The following is a 27,685-nucleotide window of genomic DNA, read 5'->3' on the forward strand; positions in this document are numbered from 1 at the left end:
AGAAATTGATGTTGATTTTGTCAAAAGCTTTTTCTCCATCTATTGAGATGATCATACAGTTTTTATTTTTTAGTTGTTGATGTGATATATCACACTAATTGATTTGCAGATATTGAAGAATCCTTGCATCCCTGGGGTAAATCCCATTTGATCATGGTGTATGATCTTTTTAACATATATTTGGATGTGGTTTGCTAATATTTTGTTGAGGATTCTTCAACTATATTCATCAGTATTATTGGCCTGTAATTTTCTTTTCTTGTGGTATCTTTGGTTTTGGTTATCAGGATGCTGGTGGCCTCATATAAAGAGTTTAGGAGTGTTGCTTCATCTGCAATTTTTTGGAAGACTACCAGAAGGATAGGTGTTAACTCTTTTCTAAATGTTTGATAGAATTTGCCTGTGATGCGGTCTGGTCCTGGATTTCAGTACTTGTGATTGGTCCTTCAACAGTTTCAATTTCTTCCTGGTTCAGTCTTGGAAGATTGTACCTTTCTAAGAATTTGTCCATTTCTTCTAGGCTGTCCTTTATTGGCATATAGTTGCTTGTAGTAGTGCCTTATGATCCCTTGTATTTCTGTGGTGTCAGTTGTAATTTCTCCTTTTTCATTCCTAATTTTATTGATTTGAGCCCTCTCCCTTTTTTTCCTGATGAGTCTGTCTAAATAAAAGTTTATCATCAACAACACAATTGAAAAATGGGCAAAAGACCTGAAAAGACATTTCTCCAAAGAGGATATACAGATGGCCAACAAGCACATGAAAAAATGCTCAACGTAACTGATTATTAGAGAAATGCAAATCAAAACTACTATGAGGTACCACCTCATACCTATCGGAATGTCCATTTATTAATAAGTCCACAAATAACAAATGCTGGAGAGGGTGTGGAGAAAAGAGAACTCTCCTGCACTGTTTGTGGGAATGTAAATTACAAGCACTATGGAAAACAGTATGGCAGTAACTTAGAAAACTATACATGGAACTATCACATGACCCAGCAATCCCACTCTTGGGCATATATCCAGACAAAACTTGCCTTGAAAAAGACACATGCACCCATATGTTCATTGCAGCACTATTCACAATAGCCAAGACATGGAAACAACCTAAATGTCCATTGACAGAAAATGGATTAAGAAGATGTGATATATATACACAATCAAATACTACTCAGCCATTAAAAGAATAATAATGCCATTTGCAGCAACATGGATGGAACTATAGTGACTCTCATACTAAGTGAAGTAAATCAGAAAGAGAAAGACAAATACTATATGATATCACTTATATCTGGAATCTAATATGTGGCACAAATGAACCTTTCCACAGAAAAGAAAATCATGGACTTGGAGAACAGACTTGTGGTTGCCAAGGGGGAGAGAGAGGGAGTGGGATGGACTGGGAATTTGGGGTTAATAAATGCAAACTTGCCTTTGGAATGGATAAGCAATGAGACCCTGCTGTTTAGCACTGGGAACTACATCTGGTCACTTATGATGGAGCATGATAATGTGAGAAAAAGAATGTATACATTCATGTGTGACTGGGTCACCTTGCTGTACAGTAGAAAATTGGCAGAACACAGTAAACCAGCTATAATAGGAAAAACATAAAAATTATTTTTTAAAAAGTTTATCAATTTTGTTCATCTTTTCTATTGTTGTGTTCATTTCTATTTCATTTATTTCTGCTCTGATTTTATGCTTTCTTTTCTTCTACTAACTTTGGGTTTTGTTTGTTCCTTCTCATTGCTTTAGGTGTAAGGTTAAGTTCATTGAGATTTTTCTTATTTCCTGAGGTGAGATTGTATTGCCATCAACTTCCCTCTCAGAACCACTTTTTTTGTGTCCTACAGGTTTCAGATCATTGTGTCTTCATTGACATTTGTGTCTAGGTATTTTTTGATTTCCTCTTTGATTTCTTCACTGATCCCTTGGTTATTGAGTAGCATATTGTGTAGCCTCCATGTGTTTGGTTATCTTTGCAGTTTTTTTTTTTTTTCTTTTGGTTATTTCTAGTCTCATAGTGTTGTGGTCAGAAAAAATACTTGGTATGATTTCAGTCTTCTTAAATTTACTACTGCTTGATTTGTGGCCCAAGATGTGATCAATCCTGGAGAATGTTCCATGTGCACTTGAGAAGAATGTGTATTCAGCTGCTTTTGGATGGAATGTTCTATAACATCAAGTAAGTCTATCTGGTCTAATGTGTCATTTAAAGCTTGTGTTTCTTTATTTTCTCTTTGGATGATCTCTTGATATAAGTGTTAAAGTCCCCCACTATTATTGTGTTACTGATGATTTCTCCTTTTAGAGTTGTTAGCAGTGGCCTTATATAATGTGGTGTTCCTATGTTGGGTGCATATATATTTACAACTGTTACATCTTCTCAGAGTGACCTCTTGATCATTAGGTAGTGTTCTTCTCTGTCCCCTGTACCACTATTTTAAACTGTATTTTGTCTGATATGAGTATTGCTACTCCAGCTTTCTTTTGATTTCCATTCACATAGACCATCATTTTCCATCCCCTCACTTTCAGTCTGCATTTGTCCCCAGATCTGAAGCAGGTCTCTTGTAGACAGCATATATCCAGGTCTTATTTTAGTCGCCATTCAGCCAGTCAGTGTCTTTTGGCTGGAGCATTTAATCTATTTACATTCAAGGTAATTATTGGCATACGTTTACATACTGCCATTTTATTTCGGGTTTGTTAATGTTGGACTTTTTCTTCCTTTCCTCTTGTTGTTGTGATTTGATGGCTATCTGTAGTGTTGGATTTGGATTTCTTTTCCTTTTCTTTTTTTAAAATTTGTGTCTACTGCACTTTTTCGGTTTGTGGTTCCCACAATGTTTTGGTATAGCATTGTTAAACATTTCTTGTATCTTCTCAGTCTGTGCCTTGATTCTTTTTCTGAGATCTTGGATCATCTTTACTACCATTACAATGAATTCTTCTTCAAGCAGGTTGCCTGTCTCCACTTCACTTAGTTGTTCTTCTGAGGTTTTATCTTGTTCCTTTGTCTGGAACATATTTCTCAGCTGTCTCATTTTATCTACCTTTCTGTGTTTCTGGTCTCCAGTCCACAGGCTGTAGCACTGTAGTCCCCCTTCTTCTGGTGTCTCGCCCTTGGTGGGTGAGGTTGGTCCAGGGGCTTGTGCAAGCTTCCTGGCGGGAGAGAGTGTGTCTGCCCTTTGGTGGGTGGAGCTGGGTTTTGTCCCTCTGGAGGGCAAGGCCATGTCAAGAAGTGTACTTACAGGCAGCTCTGGCCTCTGACTTTAGGCAGCCTGTCTGCTAATGGGTGGGGGTTGTGTTCTTACTCTGTTGGTTGCTTAGCCTGAGGCATCCCAGCATTGGAGCCTGCAGGGTGTAGGGTACAGCCAAAATGGAGACCCCTGGGAGAGCTCATTCTAACAAATATTCTTTGGGACCTTGCCACCAGTATCTTTGCCCCCACAGTGAGCCACAGCTAACTCCTTCCTCCCCAGGAAATCCTCCAAGGTCCACAATTAGGTCTCTCTCAGGCTCCTTTGGAGTCACTGCTTTGCCCTGGGTCCCAGTGCACAGGGAACCTTATGTGCATCCTCCAGTGTGGAATCTCTGATTTCCCAGTCTTGTGGAGCTCCTGTGTTCAAGTCCTGCTGGCTTTCAAAGCCAAATGCTCTGGGGGCCCCTCCTCCTGATGCTAGACCCTCAGGCTGGGGAGCCTGACATGGCATTTGCAACTCCCCTATGGTATAACCTCTGTGATATAATTATTTTCCAGCTTGTGGGTTGCCTACCCAGCTTCTATGGGATTTGATTATATTGCAAAAGCACCCCTTCTACCATCTTGTTGTGGCTTCTTCTTTGTCTTTGGATGTATAATAACTTTTTTGAGAAGCTCCCTGTCTTTGTCAATGGTTACTCATCAATTAGTGTGACTTGGGTGTCTTTGTGATTAAGAGGTAAGCTCAAGTCCTTCTACTCTGACATCTTGTTTGCTCTTCCAAAACTACAAGATCCTCAATCCTGTCTTGCTCCAAATGCAAAACAGGCTCCCCTGGGTAGAATACTTGGGTAGCTACTCGTCAAGAGATGGCTTTTTATCATGTATGAACTTTCTCTATTCTTATGACTGTTGTCCTCTTTTTCCAGATTTCTGGATGGAAAGATGGGATATTACCAAAAATTACCTTAGACCTGTGCCTTACTCACTGGTGCAGTCAGCCTAGTTCCTCTGTATCTCAGCTGTCAGTCTCACCTGAATTCTGCACCACACAAGCTCCTTCAACAGTTATTTCTTTAAATAAGTTTTCTACCCCATCTCTCTCTTTTCCTTCTGGGACTCCTGTGATGTAAATGTTAGTCTACCTGACCTTGTCCCTTAAGTCCCTTAAGCTATCTTACCTTTTTTTTTCTTTTGCTGTACCGATAGCGTGAGTTTCCACTGCCCTGTCCTTGAGTTCACTGATCCTCTTTTCTCCCTCATCAAGTATGTATTTTCCAGTTCAGATATTTTTCAGCTCTGTGACTTCTATATTTGGTATTTTAATTTTCTCTTTGTTGAAGTTCCCACTGTTGTTCATCTACTCATCCCCTGATATGGGTGAGCATCTTTACGACCAGTTTTGAACTCTTAACCAGATAAATTATTTATCTTTATTTGATTAAGCTTTTTCTGAGGTTTCATCTTGTTCTTTCATTTGGAATATGTTTCTTCTCTCTGTTCATTTTGCTTGACTCTGTGCATTAAATACAACAGCTGTCTCTCCCAATCTTGAAGGAGTGGACTTTGTGTAGGAGATGAACCTTATGGCTCAACCAGGCCCTAGCTCTTGGTTGTTTCTCAGTTCTTTGTGATTGTCTAAACAGGGACTTATTTTAATAGTTCCTAGTAGCTGAAGGTGTGTCAAGACCTGTAAGTGCCCCCAAAAGGAAGACTCCAGGCAGCAGTTTTTAAAGCATGCAAGTATATACAGTTTCTTTGGGACCTCAAGCATAATGGTGGGGAAGCATTTTCTTCCTATATGTAACCTGCACTGAACCATTTTCCTGTCTATGGAAGCATGCAGTCCTTAGAGGGTATTAATGAGCTAGCAGGTGGCACTGCACAAGTCTCCTTTGATACTTATGTAGAACCTCTAATTTCAGAAATACATCCTAACAAATGTTGAGATTATTGAAAAAGAGAATATATCAACATTACACAGCAACTCACTTGCATTTTTGAGACCAAAATGTAAAATGCATAGGAGTACTGGACTGCTCCCTGGTTTCTCCTCCTGCCATGACACTACTGGGTGCATCTGAAGCCATACCGCAGCACTCTGTTTATGTGGAGGCCCCCACCCGCTTTCCACACACCTGGCCTCAGCTCTGCATCATCCTGCTCCTTTTCTGAAAACAAAGCACCTCCCCTCCAGCAACCTTCCAGACCTCATCTTCCTGCCAACCCAACGCAGGTTCTTTTCGCCTTCCCCAGCATCTTTTTGCTTTCCGACATTTTCTTTCTTTATATTTTTCTTCCTCCCTGTCGTTCCGAGAAGCTTAAATTTACAGAGTGACCACCAAGTTGTCTACACTTGACTTATGCCCAAGATAATGCAGAATTCCCTCCTTTTCCTATGAGGCCATATGTGATAAACCACAATGGAACAGAAGACATGAAAGGCCAATAGACAATTCATAAACGAGCAATACAAACTTAGCCTAGTTTTTCAACACTCATTTTTAAAATATGGTGGCCCCAACTGCCTCTAAGGGCTCTTTTTGTGCTCTCACACCTCTCTCTGCTGCTGGGACAGGCACAGGAGCCCACATCTACTGATGTACCCAGACAATGAGCAGGTCAGAAGACTCCTAGCTGGGGGCAGCCTCTAGGGAGTTTAAATAAACATTATTAATCCTAACTAGATTGGTAGAGAACTATCCTCATTTCTTTAAAAGGAAGACAGCTGAGATATAGCAATTCCTTGACATTCAGATTTGATAGTTGGTATCCTATTTGAAAAGCCTGAGTGACGCTGAAATTTACTACAGTTTAATATTTTTCAGCAGCATAAATACGCATTTCATCTCCGAGATCATATATGGAAGTGAGTCACAGAGCCAATGAACAGTCTACTAGGCACCCAGCACTCATGTCTCAACCAAGCTTTGTTCTCTACTTACCTGCACACCACTCATCAAGGATCTGAGGAAACTGCTTAACTTTTTCATTTGTACTTACTGCATTTCATGTGGAAAAAATACACATATATGCCATCGTGATTTCTGAAACTCTTAAGATTCTTAAAGGTTTCTGAAACTCTTAAAAGTCTTAAAGGTTTCACAGGTGTTAGTCTTTTACATTATATAGACCATTAAATAGCATCCCTATAGCCAGTAGGGAATAAAACTGGTTTGTTGAAGTCACTTTACGCACTATGTAAATTTAACACAGCAGTAATGGGGAACTATGTATGATTAACTTGTTTTAATTTCCCCAAAACAAATATATAAAGGTGATAAAATAGGTTTAAAAACTCAAACAATATAAAAGAGATAAAAAAATAGTCCCAGTCCCATTCCTTTTTGAATCCTACTCCCCAGTAAGATAATCATTGTGAATGGAAGATGTACACTGCTTGAGAATCTAGATGCATATATATCTGAATCCTATACAAATGGAAGAATTCACAGAATAATTCTATATACTTCCATGGATAGTGTTTGACTCTGTAATATTTTGTAGGTATCTTTCTCTGGCCTAGCTATTGGTCAGTTTCATCTTTCGTAAATGTTATACAGCACACAATGTATTAAACCAATGCCCTACTGGTGGCCATAAAAACTGTTTTTGATTTTTTTTTGCAGTAACAGTGTTTCATTGAGTATCTTTTACATATGTTGTCCATATTTGCAAGTGAAACTACTATGTCTAAAAAAATGTGTATTAAAAATAGAGCTCATTGGAGTTCCCATCATGGCGCAGTGGTTAACGAATCCGACTAGGAACCATGAGGTTATGAGTTCAATCCCTGGCCTTGCTCAGTGGGTTAATGATCTGGCGTTGCCGTGAGCTGTGGTGTAGGTCACAGACGCAGCTTGGATCCCGCGCTGCTGTGGCTATGGTGTGGGCCGGTGGCTACAGCTCCGATTAGACCCCTAGCCTGGGAACTCAATATGCCACAGGAGTGGCCCTAGGAAAGGCAAAAGACAAAAAAAAAAAAAAAAAATAGAGCTCACTACCCTCCAAAAACAACTGTACCAGTTTTTCTCCTAACACCAATATAAGTGCTGGCTTAACAAAACTTTCATTAACAATGGATATTATCTTTATCATTTTGACCAAACTTACTTTAATTTAAACTTTCTTGAATATAAGTGAGACTTAGTATTTCTCCAGATGTTAAACTGACCATGTGCATTTCTTTTTCTTATTCATATATTTGCCCAAGTACTTTTATTCCATGTATGTTACAAATATTTGTTTCAAGTTTAGCATCTCCTTTTCTACTTTGTTATGGCATCTTTACCATTAAGCAGTTAAATATATGAATTTCTGGCCTTGGTGGCAGAGTTAGAAAGCTCTCTCTCCTACAACAAGATCAAAAAGATGTTTTCCTATAATGTCTTTGTGCTTTTATTTTTCACACTAAATCTTGAAGCCTCAAATTAATTTGGGAAAAGATATGAAATAGGGATTAATGTTTCCCACATGAATTTTCATCTACATTAATACCATTTATTGACTAATTTCTTATTTTCTCCACTGATCTGAAGTTTCTTCTTTGCCATACAGTAAATTCCCATATACACATTTTTGCACCAGCACCTGCTAAATTAACACTTCTGGGACACTACCTAATTCATCTTTTTCCTGTTCCATTACCTTTGTTTTTAAAATTGTGTAGTTCCTTTTAAGAATATCTGCTTATAGAAGAAATTCTGAACTAATTAGAATAAATTTAGGGGAGTTCCTGCAGTGGTTAACGAATCCGACTAGGAACCATGAGGTTGCGGGTTTGGTCCCTGCCCTTGCTCAGTGGGTTAACGATCCGGCATTGCCGTGAGCTGTGGTGTAGGTTGCAGACGTGGCTCGGATCCAGCGTTGCTGTGGCTCTGGCGTAGGCCGGTGGCTGCAGCTCTGATTCAACCCCTAGCCTGGGGACCTCCATATGCCGCGGGAGTGGCCCAAGAAATAGCAAAAAAAAAAAAAAAAAAAAGAATAAATTTAGGGAGTAACTTGGGGAAAAACTGGCACCTCTATTATATTGGGTCTTTCCATCCAAGAATATCACATGGCTCCATTTATTCTGACTTTTTCTGTCTTTTATAAACTTTTATAACCTCCTCATCTAAGTCTTGCATATTTCTCATTAAATTTATTCTTAAGTAGTATTGAGTTTTTTACTGCAACTGTGAATAGGATCTTCTGCTACGTATAGGAAAGCGAATTTTTTTTTGCCTATTTATTTTTTATTGGCCATCTTACTAAACTTTTTAGCTCTACTTCACCAGAATTTACTTATCAAATTATTTTCTTTTTAAATTGAGGGCTAGAGGAGTTCCTGCTGTGGTACAATGGGATCAGTGGCATCTCTGCAGCACTGGGACTCAGGTTCAATCCCTGGCCCAGCACAGTGGGTTAAAGGATCTGGTATTGGCACAGAATGCAGTGTAGGTCACAACTGTGGCTCAAATCTGATCCCTGGGCACAGGGATCATAATGGGCCACTCCTCATACTATGGGACAGCCAAAAAGAAAAAGAAAAAAAAAAAAAGAGGGCTAGAAAAGCAGGTCTCTTGCCCAGTCCTGCTTTCTGGAGGTAAGTTACTATTAAACATTGTTTCATAACTTCCAACTGATTATCTTCAAATATACTAGGTATGCATAGATACTGTGGTCTTTCCTCTTCATTTTTCATTCATATTTCTTTTTTTGCTGGTGCTTCCTCCCACAGTATCAGTACTTCTGTCTGATTCCTAACTGTAATGGGAAGTCATTAGTGCTTCAAATTAAGAACATGTCTTTTCCTCTAATAATAGGGCTTTTCTCCTTTTCTAAAAACAAACAAACAAAAAATTCTTTTCCATTATGGTTTATCACAGCTCCCTGTACAATAGGACCTTGTTGGTTATCCATCCTATATGTAATAATTTCTATCTGCTAAACCCAAACTCCCAATCCATCCTTCCCCTACTCCCCCAACTTGGCAACCACAAGTCCCTTCTCTGTGTCTCTGAGTCTGTTTCATGAGTAAATTTCATTTGTCATATTTTAGATTCCATATGATCAGTGATACATGGTATTTATCTTTCCCTTTCTGACTGACTTCTCTTAGTACAATAATCTCTTTATAATCTCCATGTTGCTGCAAGTGGCACTATTTTGTTCTTTTTATGGCTGAGTAGTATTCCATTGTGTATATGTACCACATCGTCTTTATCCATTCATCTGCTGATGGACATTTAGTTGTTTCCATGTCTTGACTATTGTGAATAATGCTCCTATGAGCATGTATCTTTTTCAATGAAAGGTCTGCCTGGATATATTCCCTAGGAATGGGATTGTTGGTTCATATGGCAACTGTATTTTTGGTTTTCTGGGGAACCTCCATAATGTTTTCCACAGTGGTTGTACCAACTTACATTCCCACCAACAATACAAGAGGGTTCCCGCTTCTTCACACCGCTCTAGCATTTGTTATCTGTAGACTTGATGGCCATTCTGACCAGTGTGAGTTGGCACTTCATTGTAGTTTTGATTTGCACTTCTCTAATAATTAGCAATGTTGAGTATCTTTTCATGAGCCTATTGGCCATGTGTATGTCGTCTTTGGAGAAATGTTCACTTAGGTCTTCCACCAGTTTTTCGATTGGGTTTTTTGTTGTTATTGAGTTGCCTGAGCTGTTTCTATATTTTGGAAGCTAAGCCCTGTAGGTTGCATTGTTGGCAAATATTTTCTCCCATTCTATAGATGTTTTTTTCATTTTGTATATGGTTTCCTTTGTTTTGAAAAAGCTTGTAAGTTTGATTAGGTCCCATTTGTTTATTTTTGCTTTTATTTCTATTGTTGTGGGAGACTGACCTAAGAAAGTATTGCTGCAATTTATGTCAGAGGATGTTTTACCTATGTTCTCGTTTAGGCGTTTTATGGCATCATGTCACATGTTTAAGTTTTCAAGCTATTTTTAGTTTATTTTTGTGTATGGTGAGAAGGTACATTTTAGCTTCATTGATTTAAATATGGCTAACTTTCCCATCACCCCTTGCTGAAGAGACTTTTTCACACTCTATATGCTTGTCTCCTTTGTCAGAGATTAACTGACCACAGATGTGTGGGTTTAATTTCTGGGCTCTCTAATCTGTTCCACTGACCAATATGTCTGTTTTGATGCCAATATCACACCATTCTGATTACTGTAGCTTGGTAGTATTGTCTAAAGTCTGGAAGGGTTATGCCTCTAGCTTTGTTCTTTTCCTCAGGATTGTTTGGCAGTTATGATTCCATATAAATTTCAGGATTATCTGTTCTAGTTCTGTGAAAAATGTCAAGGGTAATTTGGTAGAAGTCACATTAAATCTGTAAATTGCTTTCAGTATTTATGGCCATTTTAACCATATTAATTCTTCAAATCTAAGAAGCAAAGGAGGATATCTTTCCATTTTTTGACTCATCTTCATTTTTCTTAAATAATGTTGTATAGTTCTCAGCATTTAAGTCTTTAATATCCTTAGTCAAGATTATTTCTAAGTATTTTATTTGGGGGGTATGATTTTTAAAAATACTGCTTTTTATACTCCCTTTATGATATTTCATTGTTATTATAAACCAATTTCTGTATGTTAACCTTATATCCTGCCACCCTGTTGAATTCATTTATCTGTTCCAGTAGTTTTTGTGTGGCATCTTTAGGGTTTTATATATATATATATATTTATATTTATATATATATATATATATATAAATTGACACGTCATCTGCACAGAGTGACAATTTTACCTCTTCCCTTAAATTTGGATACTTTTGTTTTTCTTATCTAATTTCCTCTCTAAATGATCCAATGTTTGTTTTATTATTAAGTTAGTCTGTATTCACATGCCATAGATGTAAAAGGAAAGTGATTTGAATTTTCTGGCAAGTATACTGTGATTTTTTTTAATCTCAAAAAGGCCAAAAACAGCTTTGGAGAAACATACTGAAGCCATATATTATAGGGGTGAGTGGATAGGGTTTCCTTAAATTTCTTCTGTAACCCGGTTCAGAAGAGAAAACACTGTGGGAACAAACTAAAAGCATCCACAAATGTTTTCATATACATTTTGCAGGATAATTTGACTCTACAGAAGCAATTTCCAACAGAAATTTTTGTAATAATGGAACTGTTCTGCATCTCTGCTAACAAATACAGTAGCCACTAGCCACATGTGGTTACAGAGCACTCTAAACATGGCTAGTTTAACTGGATTTTATTTTTTTTTAATTTGATTGAAGTATATAGTTGATTTACAATGTTTTATTGGTTTCAGGTGTAGAGCAAAAATGAGTCACACATATAAATATATCCATTCTTTTTTCCCATATAGGGTATTACAAACTTGAGTAGATTTTCCTGGACTATATATGGTAGGTTTTCAGTAATCACCTGTTTTACACAGTGGTGCGTGTGTTATTTCCAACTCCCTCCCCCCACAATTCTTCCTCCCAACAATGGTTTAACCTATGGTAACCCTAAGATTGGTTCTGAAATCTGTGAGTTTGAAGAAACTGAGTTTTAAATTTTATTTTGACTAATTTGAATTTAACTGGCACATGTGACTCATGGTTGCTTTATTAGTGCAGTTTTAGACCAACAGAATCTTCTATTTTGTAAGAAAAGATTATATGTACATTAATCATTAAGACAGTCCTCCTAAAACAGTTGAAGAAAAGAATTATTTTTAGTGTACATGCAATTCAGGATAGAAATTCTGTTCTTTGCCTTCAGTGAAGAGGTACTTAATGACAGAACATATACTATATCCTCTTTGTTTTTTCTAGCCTAGTTTTTTCTTTTTACGACTTAAAAGTACAATTGGTCATTTTAGTGGTTGGTCAAGGACAAGTCTTTTGCTTTGACTAAAGGCAAGGAAAAAACCTGTTCAAAACTCTCTCAAATGTGAATTTTAATAATCTTGCAATTAAAAGCAAGGCTTCAAGCTTAGCCAACAATTGTATGTATCATCAACAGAATTCTCAAATTATTAGTCACATAAAAGGGTAAATGACAATTGATAAAATGCCAAGTGTCTCTCTTCCTCTGGATACTAGTAGAATATGCATAGAATAAATTCTTTTTCATTAGGTCAGAAAAAGTTTTGTTACAGACTTTCAGTTTTAAAATCAGTATTAAAAAGGGGGAAAGATGAGAAATATCTTGTGCCTGACTTAATATCTCTGGTAGGCAGTCCTGCTAAACAGAATTTTTTTAATAGGAAAATTCATTCAGGTTTGACTTTTGTTAAGTTGTAACACAAATTCATGAGAACAGTTAACAACATAGGGCATACAGATGAAGCTTATAAAATCTATCCAGCTGCTTCAAGGGGGAAAAGAATTCTAGAATATTAAAAAATCTTTACCTCGTAATGAACAAACTGGTCCATTTTCTTGATTCTTAGAGCGCTTATTTCTGAACTGACTTGGAATATCTAATGAAAGGTCTTGAAATAGGAAAACAGAGAACTGTTAAAGGCATCAAAAAATAAGTTCAAAATTTGATGTTATTTTTAAAGATTGATTTCTTTACTATCTTAATTTTCAAAGGAAATATTAAAGTTGTTGCTATTTTAATACTATACCATATCTCCACATGCCATATATGTCTTACCTAGGAATGGATCAAACTTTCTAGATTCTGTCCCACATATGAGGCAGTTAACCTCATTTTGGAGAATGCCTCCGAATATAGCCGTGACAACTGTAGATGCTCCATTTCTAAAGAAAATCACCACACAAGAAAACATCTCAGTTAAAAAACACCCAAAATAAATGCTTCAAAGATCCTAGAGGGGACTGCCTTTTGGGGAATATATATATTATTTATAGTCATTTAAATTAATTATAAAATAATACAAAAACTTCAAAGCTAAGTAGACATACACTAAATAAAAGGTTTAAGTCACTGGCTGGCCTCCCCTCACCCCCATCCACCTCTCCTCCAATCCTGAACACTGCCTGTACTAGCAGAGAGATCACAAACGTGTCTGTACTCAGGGCAAAAGGACCTCCAATACACTCCTCAGAAAAGAGGGAATTCCCTTACACTGGAGCCTTTGCAAGATCTCTCATATTTACAGGGAGCTCTCTCAGTTACTTGACTTTAAACAACCTCAATGAAAGATGGTTTTAGATTTTCTTAGATGGTAAGATTTGGGGGGAAAGAGGTAAATTTAATGCATATTTAGTAATTACTGGTGGAGGTATGACTTCACAATCGAAGTGCTGGATGTTACTATCAATTCCCTTGTGGAGATCAAAAGTGTGTACAGCACTTTAAGAACAACAACAACAACAAAAAAACTTGTTTTGTTATTTAACCTCTCTGTGCCTCACCTTAGCCAACTGTAAAATAGTAGCAACATCCAGGCCTGGAGTGACAATGAAATGAGACTATACGTGTTTTTAGATAAGTGCTTAACCAAAAAGTTAGCCCTTAGAGTGTTCTAAGCCTACTTGATTAGCATAATAACTGGGTTCATAACTGCCTCTTGCTTTTCTTTTTTTCCCCTTAGTACGTATATATTCTGAACATGTACCTCACTCTTTGACAGCTGCACTGCATGCCTCATTATGGACACAGAATAGACACAAGAACAGCAAAGAAAGTGCACCAGTGGCAACATGATTAGCAAGTGCTTATATTGTACAGCACTAGCTACAAGCCAGGCTCCATTCTCATCAGTTAATCCTCACAACAGCTCCATGAGATAGATACAATTATCTCATTTCACAGACCAGGACGCTGAGGTTTAAAAAGTTAAGTAAAATACTCCTAACACACTGAAGCACACATTCAGTTGCCCCAAGCCAATCCTACTGCAATAATGAGACAGGCAAAACCTCCCTGATTAATTCCATCATTTTACAAGTTTGCTTCCTTTTCTACGAAAGGGCTTCCTTCCTAATGGCAAAACAAATATACTGTAGCTTTTTTTTTTTTAAGTTGTTCGTAAGATATATCAATCACTTTAGAAAATTTAAAAAGGGAATATACATAATGACCGTTTGAGGTTTTAGATTTAATGTGTCATAAACAAAGGATATACAAAAAAAAAAAAAAAACCTACTGAAAATAAAGGGACTGTGACTGATCTTTTCACACTGATGTTTACATACTCTGCTGTCTTTAATTAAAATAGAAAATTGCTTTATTAAAAAGCAGTACATTTAAAAACCTAATGTCCTTCCTTTATAATTTCTTCCTTTGAGAAAAAGATACTCATCAAGTCTTGGCTCTCTGATGCGTATGGCATGAAGTTTAGGTATACAGTGACTTAAAACAAGATTCACAAGTAATTTTCAAAACCACTGTTCTATCTTATAACTGCATACCAAAATGTGTAAATATTGGCTACTTGAACAGGCTGTTATGCTGTGAAGGTCCTTTATATTGGGACTTATGATTTGCTATATATTAAAAAGAATACACTGGCTATTTATTTCTACCACCCCCATGGCCACTTTCAGCAGGGTTCAACATGTTTATATGAATAAATACAAGTACTGCACAGGAACTCTTTTTTTTGTAGCTTTAGCAAATATGATCCTCAGATCCTAAAATGCATCCACCAGCAAATTTAAGGAAATATAAGGAAACATGGATTTTGAATATTTGATAATTTTTATGGTCCTAACTCACTAATGGAACTAACAATTGGTCTTCTTTAAAATATCATAAAGGGTATGGATTAACGCTAAAAAAGCTCATTAGTTAATAAAAGAACATCCTGTCACTAATGTGATTCCATAAGGGTATTTTGGGAATCAAGTAAAATAATAAATTATATATATGTGTATATATATACACACACACAAATACCCTCTCACTTCACACATTGTATCCTTGATAGAGACTAGCTCAATATCCTTTGTGTATGAATATACCATCATAAAATACAAAACAGAATTTTTCATTTAATACTATGTTCAATTTGGTGCTAGCAGCAAGGACAGTTTTACCAGATCACATGTCCTTCCTTCATGATGTGTAGTAGATTCTAATTCGAATCACAACTACTAGGACCTGGAGGGTCAAACATTTTAAGAAGTGTGGCAATTCATATTGATTGCCCTTATGATACAATGATCAGATTAGCTATGAGAGTGCTGTGTCATTAAAAAGACAGAAATTATGTGAAATCAGATTTATGGACCACTGTAATACTACAGTGACTCATGTATATTACTTACTCTTGTCCTTCTTTCTTCGGGGAGTTCGTCTTATAAATCAAAAATTTGAATAAAAGGAGACAATTAACCAAAATCCAAGCTGAAATAAAAGCCAATCATCTCTCCCTCAGCAAAATAAATGTTCTGATCTCCATGTATATTTTGGGGTATTAGTACCTGGTAAAGCAACCCAAAAGGCTGTTTTGTTCATATATAGAGGCAAGAAAAAACTCTGAGAACTTAAAAATGCCTCAATTTGATAAAGGAACAGATACACCTCAGGAAAATTTAAGTCCAAAATGGGGCTTTTGGAAAATTTGCATTCAAAAAAATTGTAAGCCTTTGTTATTAGTGAACAATTATTTTAATATATGACAATTAAGTCTCCCATCCATTATTCAATACATTTGAAGAAAAATTTTAAGTGCTAAACTGTACAAATATTTTCTATTATTTTCTCAAGTTTAATCTATAGCAAATAACCATGAGAACTACACCAGGATGCAAATACAAGATGCCTCCAGAAGGGAAACAGGAGGCATATGCTAGTCCACGTGATCACAAAGTTCAAGTGCACAAAAGTTTCATCAAAAGTCCAGGAAAACTCTCCATCTTCCATTATAAATCTAATAGTAATGTCCATAGAAACCTCTGAGGTCTTCCCATAAAACAAAAGGAAGCTAAATCTTACATGCAACATTTGTTACTTGCAGACAGAGTGGAATTCTCTTGCAGAATTGATGAGCGGGAGATCCCATTGAAACCGCCCTGGAGTTCCAAGTGCAGGTGGTCTAACAGGTAGCGCATGAATTCATGGGCATCCTGCTGCTGATAGCCCCTGGGCACAAACAGAAACAGTCACTGTGTGGCTCTGCCTGCCCACTCCAAACACAGAGAAGGCTGAAGTGCAGGGAAGCACTGCAGCCCTGTGCTCACTGGGAACACAGTGAGTTCCCGAATCCCTCAACTTCATTTCCTTCATGTTTTATACATAAAACTACCATCAAGACAGAATTCCACTACTTAAAAACAAGTCTGAAAACACGGACTATTAGAATTAATTGGACTTGTGGTGATCTCAACTGATCTCACTTTAGCAAAGAGGCAAACCGAGGGGCAAAAAAAGGGTGACATGCCTAAAGTCCTATGACAGAGTAACAGAGATGGAACTATACCCACGTCTCCTGGATGCACACATCTTTCCGTTTTCCACATGGCCTATCAGAAGACTCTCAAATGTTAAAATTCCACATCTTACCCTTAGAAAACTAGGTCTAAACCACCACTCTAAGAAATAAGGAATTTAAAACTAAATCTTTAGGTTGAAAGATACTCATTTTTAAACACTGGCTGAAAGGAAGAAAAAAAATTTTTTTTTTTTTTGTCTTTTTGTCTTTTCTAGGGTCACACCTGCGGCATATGGAGGTTCCCAGGCTAGAGGTCGAATTGGAGCTGTAGCCACTGGCCTACGCCAGAGCAAAGCGGGATCCGCCAGAGCAAAGCGGGATCCGAGCCACGTCTGCGACCTACACCACAGCTCATGGCAACGCCAGATCCTTAACCTACTGAGCAAGGCCAGGGATCAAACCCACAACCTCATGGTTCCTAGTCAGATTCATTAACCCACTGAGCCATGATGGGAACTCCAAGAAAAATTTTATCTAAAGAGTTAAAGATGCTTAATGTTTCTATGCTTACACCCTAATCTCTTACTCAAAAGACATTATGTAAATAAATACTGTAAAAATGCACTGACTCATACACAATTATGCTCTAGCCTAAAACCTGAATATATACAGCAAAATATTCTCAGATTACTTCTTACACTATATTCAGTGAGGAAATTAAGTGGAATTTTATGCTAATATAAATCAATAACAAGTGAACAGTAATGAAATGTGATGGAAAAAATGAAGCTGGTACAGTAGAAGGTCATAGAGGTTTATGTAGATAAATCAAGCAATGCTAATATCTAAAATATTCATAACACCATGGATAGGCAAGAAAGCCTACATTTTGCCATATGGGAGCTTCTTAAGTTTTCTGGTCTGGTCTTGAGTCAAAACTTCCACCACTCTTCTAGATAGTGGTTCCATAAACAAAATTTCTTTTAAGCAGAGTTTCCCTTTTCCTAAAATTTCTCCTATAAATTATAAATTACGGCAATGATCTGCCTAATCAATGGAACTTAAATCAGAAGTCACTTTGGCATATCACTGCAACTTTTTCTAAACTACTTAGCAACCAATTATCAACATACGTGTTCAAGTATTCCCTCTAAGACTTATGAATAAAAATATTAAAATTCATAGTCAAGGGAGTTCCCGTCGTGGCGCAGTGGTTAACGAATCCGACTAGGAACCATGAGGTTGCAGGTTCGGTCCCTGCCCTTGCTCAGTGGGTTAAGGTTCCGGCATTGCCGCGAGCTGTGGTGTAGGTTGCAGACGCGGCTCGGATCCCGCGTTGCTGTGGCTCTGGCGTAGGCTGGTGGCTACAGCTCCGATTCGACCCCTAGCCTGGGAACCTCCATATGCCGCGGGAGCGGCCCAAAGAAATAGCAAAAAGACAAAAAAAAAAAAAAAATTCATAGTCAAAAGTTGGTAGTTCCTTTATCTAAGGATGTGCTTTAAACTTTTCCAATACAACATTTTTTTTTCATGACTCAAACATAAGATTAGTATTTCAGGTCATATCTGAAATTCTAACACATATAAAAAATGTTTTATTTTCTCACCAAAATAACCTAACATCTAATAATTTTCTAAAATGGACTTCATGAAAGCCAGTATCTTGGCTATATCAATTTGCATTTTCACCAAAAACATCTCCATCCCTTTTGAAACAATCCGCCTAAATTGTTTTAAATCATTAATGAATTATTTCCAACCACACCATGATTCTCTTATGTCAAAATACATCTGGTGTTTCTTTTACCATTAGAAATAATTTGTTGACCTATGTGAGATCATGGAACGCTCAGCTTTTTTTAAAGTTAAGTTATAGGCATCTGTTTCAATTTGTGATCTTCAAGCAGAAACGAAAAAGTTTCTTCTAGGACTAGGAAATTTTTCTTATTCTAAGGAGCTATTTACAATACCATTTTTAAGCATTTAAATGAAAACTTTCATTGATTTATCTGAAAGTCTTCATAATTATTCAGTATGTTAAATTCAACAAACTTCAGTTATCTTTTCAATTATTTCCCAATTATACAATCTGGACTTCAGAGTTTCCTCCATAGTTAATTAGGTTTCTCTTGTTTGGTAACGTTAAAAGAAACACTCCTCACATACGGTGCAGTGCTTAAGTTTTCTATACAAATTATTTCAGAGATGTCACCCAAACAGCTGTTTGTGAATTAGTGAGGAAATGGATTTATGAAGAACCAACTGGTATCTGAATTAAGAGAGAAATGAAGACAGAGGGAGATAATGGTGGATCCAATTTTAACACTTTCCTATATTCACTTGTTTATTGCCTCAGATAAGGGTTACCTCCTCCTTAATGTCTACAGAAAATCTGTCATAAAAATGCTATAAGAAATAACCACTGAAGAGCACACTGGAAATATAAAATGCCTAGAACACCATGAGGCATCCCTTCTGAAAGAGGGGGCTGAGAAAGACACTGCAGAGGCACAGTGTATAGGAACACGGGGGCAACTGTCTCTTTCTAAGTTTTGGCACAATGACGCAAGCTGTATTTACCCAAATCTTAAAGAAATGTTCCAATAAAAAACAAAGAAAATGCTACTGCTTAGGTGAAAGGCAGGCATTCCAAATAATAAAACAGATACCAAGTAATACAGGCACACACAAGCACTCTTGTGAGGCTCCAACATGCACAGTTGTGACACACTGCTGTGCACTACTATTTTGTGCTTTGGCGGGACCAGAGCATTCAGTGTAAAATGGCAAAGACCAATACTGAAAAGGATACGCCTCTCCAGAATCAAACTCTCACTCTAGAAAAAACTTCTTCTAAAACACCCAGGATACATTAGAATTTTAGGTTCTGTTCATTTAATTTCACCTGTTTTTACTTTGTTTTGTTTGGCCACACCTGTGGCAGGTGAATTGAATCTGCACCATAGCAGTATCCCAAGCCACAGCAGTGACAATGCTAGGCCCTTAATCTGCTGAGCCACCAGGAAACACCTTCGTTCAACAATAACATTTAAAATATGTTACTGCTTTGTCCAAATTATCTGCAAAACCAAACTCAGTTAACATAGCTATTCCTATCCAATGTGAGACATCAATCATGACTGAGTTTCTTCTAGACAAAAATATCTAGAAGAAAATGAAAAATATAATTTTGTGTACAAATATACCCAAAAAATATACAACAGCAAAACTCCTAGTTAGAACTAGAGTTTTATTGCACTTCGCCTTATTGTGCTTTGCAGATACAATGTTTTTACAAATCAAAGGTCTGTGGCAACAAGAGCAAGTAAGTGTATTAGTGCCATTTTTCTTTGCCCCCCCCCCTTTTTTTTTTTTTTTTGCTTTTTAGGGCCACACCCGAGGCACATGGAAGTTCCCAGGCTAGGAGTCAAATCGGAGCTATAGCTGCTGGCCTACACCACAGCAACAACAACGCCAGACCCAAGCTGCTTCTGCGACCTACACCACATCTCATGGCAATGCTGGATCCTTAACCTACTGAATGAGGCCAGGGATCAAACCGGCATCCTCATGAATAGTAGTTGGATTTGTTTCCACTGTGTCACGATGGGAACTCCCCATTTTTCTAACATTTGTTTACTTTGTGTCTCTACCACATTTTGATAATTCTCACAATATTTTAATGTGATCTGATCTCAGGGAACTTTGATGTTACTATTGTTTTAGGGTACTGCAGACCACACCCACATAAGGCACTGAACTTAATAATGTTTTTTGTGTTCTGACTGCTCCATTGACCAGCTTTTCCACTGTCTCTCTTCCTCTCTTGGGGCTCTCTATTCCCTGGGCCACAACAAAATTGAAATAAGGCCAATTAATAATCTTAAAAAGGCCTCCAAGTGCTCAAATGACAGGCAGAGTCACACGTCTCTCATTTTAAGTCAAAAGCTAGAAATGATTAAGCACAGTGAATTCTCTTGCACTGTGAGAATTAGTTGGCCATGCTGTGAATACAAAAGAAAAGTTCTTGAAGGAAATCAAAAGTGTTACTCAAGGAGTTCTCCTGCAGCACAGTAAGTTAAGAATCCGGTATTGTCAGTACAATGGCTTGGGTTGCTGCTGTGGTGCAGATTTGATCCCTGGCTCAGGAACTTCCACATGCCAAGGCTAAAAAAAAAAAAAAAAAACAGTGCTACTCCAATAAGGACATGATTGATAAAAAAAAAAAAAAAAAGAAAAAAAAAGAAAACCTACTGCTGATAGGGAGAAAGCTGGAGTGACCTGCAGAGAAGATCAAACCAGCCACAACATTCCCTCCATCCAAAGCCTAATCCAGAGCAAGGCCTGAACTCTTCTCAATTCTATGAAGGCTAAGAGAGGTGAGGAATCCGCAGAAGAAAAGTCTGAAGCTAGCAGAACTTGATTAATGAAGTTTAAGGAAAGTAAGCCATCATCATAACACAAGTGTGATATGAAGCAGCAGGTTATCCAGATCTTGCTAAGATCAGTAATAAGGTGGCTACACCAAACAACAGATTTTCAGTGTAAATGAAGCGGCTTATGTTGGAAGTAGACATCATCTAGGACTTCATAGCTGGAGAGAAGAAGTCACTGCCTGGCTGACTCTCTTGCTAGGGGCTGATGCAGCTGGTGACTTTAAGTTGAAACCGGTGCTCATTTCACATTCCGAAAGTCCTAAGGCCCTTAAGAATTATACTTGTATTGTTTACTTATAAAATATCAATAGCATCATATTTTGTCAAGTTATCTATTTACAATCACTCAAAAAAGATTATTACTAAGTTAAATAGATCTTTGAAAGGATCTATTTCAAAGATCAGATCACTGAAAGGCGATAGAAAAATCTAGTAACTATGGTTGCTCCCAAGAAAATCAATGGATGGGAAACAGAGTAAAAGAAAAATTTCCATTGTGTATAGTTTTTTGACCTTTTGAAATTTTGAACCAAGTGTATTTTGTCTCCTAAAAATAAACTTTAAGGAGCAGGTTAAGGATCTGGTGTTGTCACTGCAGGGCCTCATGTCACTGCTGTGGTACAGGTTCAATTCCCAGCCCAGGAACTTCCATATGCCACAGGCGCAGCAAAAATAAATACTTAAATAATGTAAAAATAAACTTTAAGGTATTTTTAAAGAAACGATGGGAAAAGCGGGGCATACTAGGAAGCCATAAGAAGATGGCAAGTAGATCTATATATATTGAGAAGTTCAAACTCAGGAATAGTTTCCCTACTAAGTAACTAGATTTTGGTTTGAGTAGGAAAAGAGAAAGAAGAACTTTGATGATTTCTATGTCCAAAGCTGTTGATTACATTCAGGGCATTTTTTTTCCTGCATTTATTTAATAGATGAAAGTCGTTCTTACTTCTTTCAGGGTCCTCCTATTTCATTTCAAGGGATCAAATTCCCTAGATATGGTCATATGTTAATCAAGGAAAATGGGCTTTCTAGACTTCAAAAAAATTTTACTTTGGGATTATAAATACTATTAAAATCATAATTCAAAACTCAATCAATTTCCACTTAGGCACATTATAAGAACTTTACCCTGTGCACATAATAGAGGTAACAATTATAAGAAGAAAGCCCTACCTCCCTGCCTCACACCTGGGCATTGTGCAGTGACCCAGCACTACAGCCTTATCCATGATATAATCTCAAGATTTAGATCTAACCAAGAGAAAATTATTCTTTGATTACATGAAAAATGGGAAACAATGTGAATCATTATGGAAGAAAGAGAAAGCCATGCTAAGAAAATACAGACATCCTATTCTGATCAGTCATTGAAGAAACCTAAGAATTCATGTGTACTAGGAATCACTCCAGAAACTCCATGCCAAATTTCTCAGCCTGGTTACTTTTCCCAAAGGTTCTTTCCCTTCATTGGTAGGGATATTAGAATATGCATAATTAAACAACTAAAAACTAAATCATGTTCATAGCTGGGCTAAAGAAACTAGAAAAGGCAGAAATGTAGGCAGACAGATGAAAATCAGAATTCTACTGAATGAAAATTTTCTTGTTTCTGAAGAGTGAGGGAGGAGTTTCCTTGTAGTCTTATGGTTGGTTAGGACTTGGTGCTTTCACTGCTGTGGCCCAGGCTCAATCCCTGGTCTGGGAATTGAAATCCCACATTAAGCTGCTGCACACTATGGCCAAACAAATAAATAAAAATAAGATTAAAAAATTTTGTTTAAATTTGGTGGTGGTGGTGGGGGGGAACGTGACACACTGTGGCATGTAGCAGATACTGGGCGAGGGATTGAACCCACACCACTGTATCAACCTGGGGTGCTACAGTGACAACGCCATATCCTTAAACTGCTGTGCCACAAGGGAACTCCATGAAAAATAATAAAAATTACAAAAAAAAAAGAAAGAGGGAACTGAGTCACCATGGGAAACAGGTAGAATACTATCAGTATAAAGGTAGTTGGTAGGCTCACTTGAGCATAAGATCAAATTACTATCAACATATCTATCACTGACCAACACAATGAGACCTGAGTTCTAATTCTTGTCCTAATACCTAATAGATATGTAAGACTGAATAACTGCTCATCTGTCTCAGTTTTGTCTTTAACATGGGGATAACACTTCCTAGCTTGATGGGAATTTTTTGTTTCTTAATGAAGATCAAGTATAAAATATCTAAAGTGCTTGGCACATAACAAACATTCAATAAACAGAAGAAGCTATTTTATATAATAATGAAACACAAAGATTAAATTGCTATCAAGAGTCTAACTAGGTGATTGCTAGAAATTTTATATAAAGTCCAAACTTGATTAGCAGTAACTTTGCTATTTCTACCCTTCCTATTTAGAGTCAGGAAATTCTAATATTCCTAAAAAATTAGTCTCTCCTGAGAGGAGACTAAAAGGACATGAAACATAAAAGAAGTTTCCTTCAAAACAAAGACCAGGGGCAACTGTCAATGACATCTATTCCTCAAGGCTAATCTCTTTAGAAAGGCAACAAATTACAGTTTTTGAAGTTATTACCCCTTAAATATTTCTTTATACTATCAATATATCTAAACCACATTAGGCAACACAGCAAGATATACTGCTAAGTTTTACTACAGCATGCTGGTTTTAAAAAAAGGAGAGGGATATAAATTAGGTGCCAAAATCATGACTAATAAGAACCAGAACTTGCTTCAGAAGGATAAAATCAGCAGAAGGTGGCAAAGGCTGTTGTCAAACACCTGCAGTGCTTCAAATCTGCTGTTACCTACAGGGATGACTAGGCTAGGAGAGGCCATAGATCTCTCTGACAGCAGGGCTGTTTGCCTACTCAAGTGAAACCAGATAAAGAGCAAGGAGAACATGGTGACGCTACAGCCACATTAGGAGGTGATCTGTTAACAATGCTTTGTTAGCACTGTTACCTTCTGGAAGGTGAATCCCAACAGACTTCTAAGGTCTTTTAAGGTCTTCAGAACACTGAATACAATACCATAGTTTTCTGCTGATTAAATTTGGATTTTTTTTTTTTAGTTGAAACAACAACATGTATGTGATAATTACTGTTCATAAGATTTTGAAAAAAAAAATCAAATTTTGTCCATTGTGTTTTCCTAGAGCTCATATAAGCTATTTCTAAGGGCTTTATTTTTATAACAACAAAATGCCCTACCTTCTGTTACAGACATTTCTAAGATCTGTGTATTATTTAAACACATTTGTCTAGTCAGACATATCCAACTTCTGCTCTTAAAAAAAAAAAAAAAAAAAAAAGCAAAACAAAAAAACCACCAGTCTGTATTATTTAGAATACCACCACTTCATTGGAAATTGTTTCAGGAACAATATAAGGACTAATATTAATGTTTTAAATAGAACTTCATTAAATAATACTTACCTAAAATTTGGCATAATCTTCCAAACAACATAAAATAAGGATTCCGGGCTAAATGCAGTCTGGCTCCCTTGCCATAAAGCACAGAGTGTCTTCCTAAACTCTTCTACCAAAGACCTAGAAAAGGAAAGGATGGTAACACCCTCAGCATTAGCGAGAGGCTACTATTTCAACATACAATGTCCAACTGTTTAAAATTCATAAGAAAAACGAAAATATAAAAAGGGTTTGGTCTCTTCTGAACTAACTCTTAAGTAAGAGCATCTCAAAAAACCATATAAATAGCAGTAATTACTGACAAAACTAGTGTTTAACCACATGGTGAACTCTGAGTTGCCAAAGTACTGCCATACTTATATAATAAAGCAATGGATAGATTATAACCCAAATTACTTAAGAATGTACATTTGAAAAAAACTTAGGTAACAGACCCCCTTTTTCTACCTCCTGCATGTCTCCTTCTTGACCCTCACAGGAGCACTTCCTAGACCCAGGGTGTGACTGCTCCTCTCATTAACTCTCAAATCCAAATCTAAAAGCCAGTTTTGGGGGTCCATTGTGGCTCAGCGGGTTAAAAACTTGACTAGCATCCATGAGGATGCAGGTTTGATCGCTGGCCTCACTCACTGGGTTAAAGGATCCAGCGTTGCCACTGCCGCAAGCTGCAGCACAGGTTGCAGAGGTGGTCAGATCTGGCATTGCTGTGGCTGTGGTATAGGCAGGCAGCTGCAGCTCCAATTCAACCCCTAGCCTGTGAACTTCCATATGCTGCAGGTTCAGCCCTAAAAAGATATGACTTGACCTGGCATCACATGACATGATATAAAATAAGAGCAAGTTTTTTCTCATGACCACTTTTATTCAGGTGTTTCCAGGTTCCAACAGGAATTTCCTACTGGACTCTCCCTACTGCTTCCCAATATCCATTCGCCCCTTCTTTCACAGAAACAGAACGTCCGCATTTTTCTTGGCACCTGAGCTCCTGCAATAAAAAACTTTGAGCATGTCCCACTTGTGAGAAATTTACTTGAAGAGAAAGAGTGGGCCTTCTTATTAGCCCTTCCTTCTCCTTCCAGCTACAATGAGGATGAAATGGTGATGTTCCAGCACCATCGTGGACTGTGTAGATGAGAGCCTCACCCTAAGGATGTGGGACAGACAGCTAGAAGGAGCCTCATGATGGTGTGCAACAAAGCCAAATGAATAACCTCCAACTTTTACATGAGAAAATAAACCAGGGGTTTTTTGTTTGGTTGGTTGAATTGTTTGTTTTTGACCGCATGCACAGGTTCTGGAAGTTCCTGGGCCACAGAAACAGCAATACCAGATCCTTGGCTCACTGAGCCAGGTGGGAGCCCAAGCCTCTGCAGTCAGATTCTTAACGCACTGTCCCACAGCAGGAACTCCTAAACCATGAATGTTTAAGTCACTGTTAGTTTAGGTTTTCTATGCATGTAGGTAAATTGATATACCTCCTCTACTTCAGTGACTCTATCTGTCAAGACAACTACCTACCAACTCATAATCTGGTATTTCAGAGAATCTCAGTGTCTTCTTTTTCAACCCTGGTTATCCAGCAGATTCCTGAGATACAAATTGTATTTTTTACTTCCTAGTACCTGAACCCTCTTCCTATGTTTGATGAATGCCACCTTAAGAGTCTTGCGGAAATCAAATCCTACCTCCTGCTATGGAAGCTAAAAAGGCCAGATCTTGCTTTCTCAACCCCCCTTGCAGCCAGGACTCAGGTACATGGCCTGGGTACTGCCCATGTGAAGCAGGAGTTAGGGATGCAAAGAAGCTGGGACAATGCCAAATTCTCTCTGATGGTAAAAAGCATCATTGGGAGGGCAGGGGCAGCATTAACAGCACCCAGCACTCAACTCAAGTAGTGCTGGCAGTGGGAACTTTGGTGTCGCACTGGGCAGCAGTCCTAATGAGACATCCTTAGGGGGTGCTTAGACTCCAGACCTGAGTTTCTACCCATCCAGTAATGGGTGAAAATCAACAGACATTCCTTTTCTGCCTAAGATGGCCAGAGGCAATTTCTGCAATTTGTAACTAAACCCTAAATGACACTAATGCATCTATAATACTTATTCTTCCTTAACTTTTGTGCACATGTATTTTTTCCTCCTCATTTCACTGCTATTCCCTCTAACCAATTACTGTGACACATCCTTAAAAGCAGGCATGTTCCAGCTCTTCCTACATGCTGCTACCGAACTCTTAAAACACCACTGCTAGTGCTAACATTCTATCCCTGCTCCAATGTCTGCTCTAATATTCCCTCATATTTTGGCATGCTGTGCACTCCATACCACACACTGTCCTAACATGGTCTATCCTATTCTCCCTCAGCCACCTAGGCAGAACAGTGCCACATAGTTACAAGGCTTTTCAGGATGTGTGGGGATGGAGTGTGTGAGAGCAGGGATGGGCAGGCAGGGAAAACATGACATTAAAATATATACAGATAGGAATTCCTGTTGTGGCTCAGCAGTAACGAACCTGACTAGTACCCATGAGGACGCAGGTTCAATCCTTGGCCTCACTCAGTGGGTTAAGGATCTGGTGTTGCTGTGAGCTGTAGTGTAGGTCACAGACGTGGCTCGGATCTCATGTTGCTGTGGCTGTGGCCTAGGCCAGCGGCTACAGCTCCGATTCAACTCCTAGCCTGGGAACTTCCATATACTGCAGGTGCAGCCCTAAAAAGACAAGAAAAAAATATATATATGTAAATGTGCATATATATGCACACACAGATGGAGTTCCACTGTGGCACAAAAGGATCATCGGCATCTCCACATCAGGACGCAGGTTTGATCCCTGGACTGGCACAGTGGTTTAAAGAATCTGGCAATGCCACAGCTGTGGCATAGGTTACAGCTGTGGCTCGGATCTGATCCCTGGCTCAGGATCTCTATATGCCATGGGGCAGCCAAAAAAATTAAAGATAATAATGTATTAATTATTAATCTATTACACATGAATAAATGATAAATCCTAGCCCTAGTTCAGTAATGTTAGAGATGTTCCTTACAATCATGATACTATGATACATCTTCTGAACCCAAAAGAGAACACGCTGCATTGAATTTGAATACATATTGGTTTGCTTCTCAATAATCACGTCATTTTTTTCGTCTTCCATATTAACTAAAAATTGACTGCCCCATAACTAACTGGGTAACTAAAAATTAATATAATTATCCCAGACAGGTTTACCTAACCCTATAAGACAAATCAATTCACAAAGACTGATGATATTC

General features: G+C 37.8%; 1 protein-coding gene across 7 annotated transcripts in view; it reads right to left on the reverse strand.

The window, feature by feature from the left end:
• Positions 1-27,685, reverse strand: part of USP3 (ubiquitin specific peptidase 3) — a 101,254-nt gene that overhangs the window by 20,697 nt on the left and 52,872 nt on the right. For all 7 annotated transcript variants that reach the window (XM_021094087.1, XM_021094102.1, XM_021094093.1 and 4 more), the window contains 4 exons: positions 24,417-24,530; positions 16,092-16,238; positions 12,840-12,946; positions 12,592-12,672 (listed from right to left, as the gene is read on the reverse strand). In XM_021094087.1, coding sequence (XP_020949746.1) covers positions 12,592-12,672; positions 12,840-12,946; positions 16,092-16,238; positions 24,417-24,530 — 449 coding nt within the window. The remainder of the gene's footprint in view (positions 1-12,591; positions 12,673-12,839; positions 12,947-16,091; positions 16,239-24,416; positions 24,531-27,685) is intronic.

This window comes from Sus scrofa, chromosome 1 (genome assembly GCF_000003025.6).
Source record: "Sus scrofa isolate TJ Tabasco breed Duroc chromosome 1, Sscrofa11.1, whole genome shotgun sequence".
In the NCBI taxonomy this organism is placed as follows: domain Eukaryota; kingdom Metazoa; phylum Chordata; class Mammalia; order Artiodactyla; family Suidae; genus Sus; species Sus scrofa.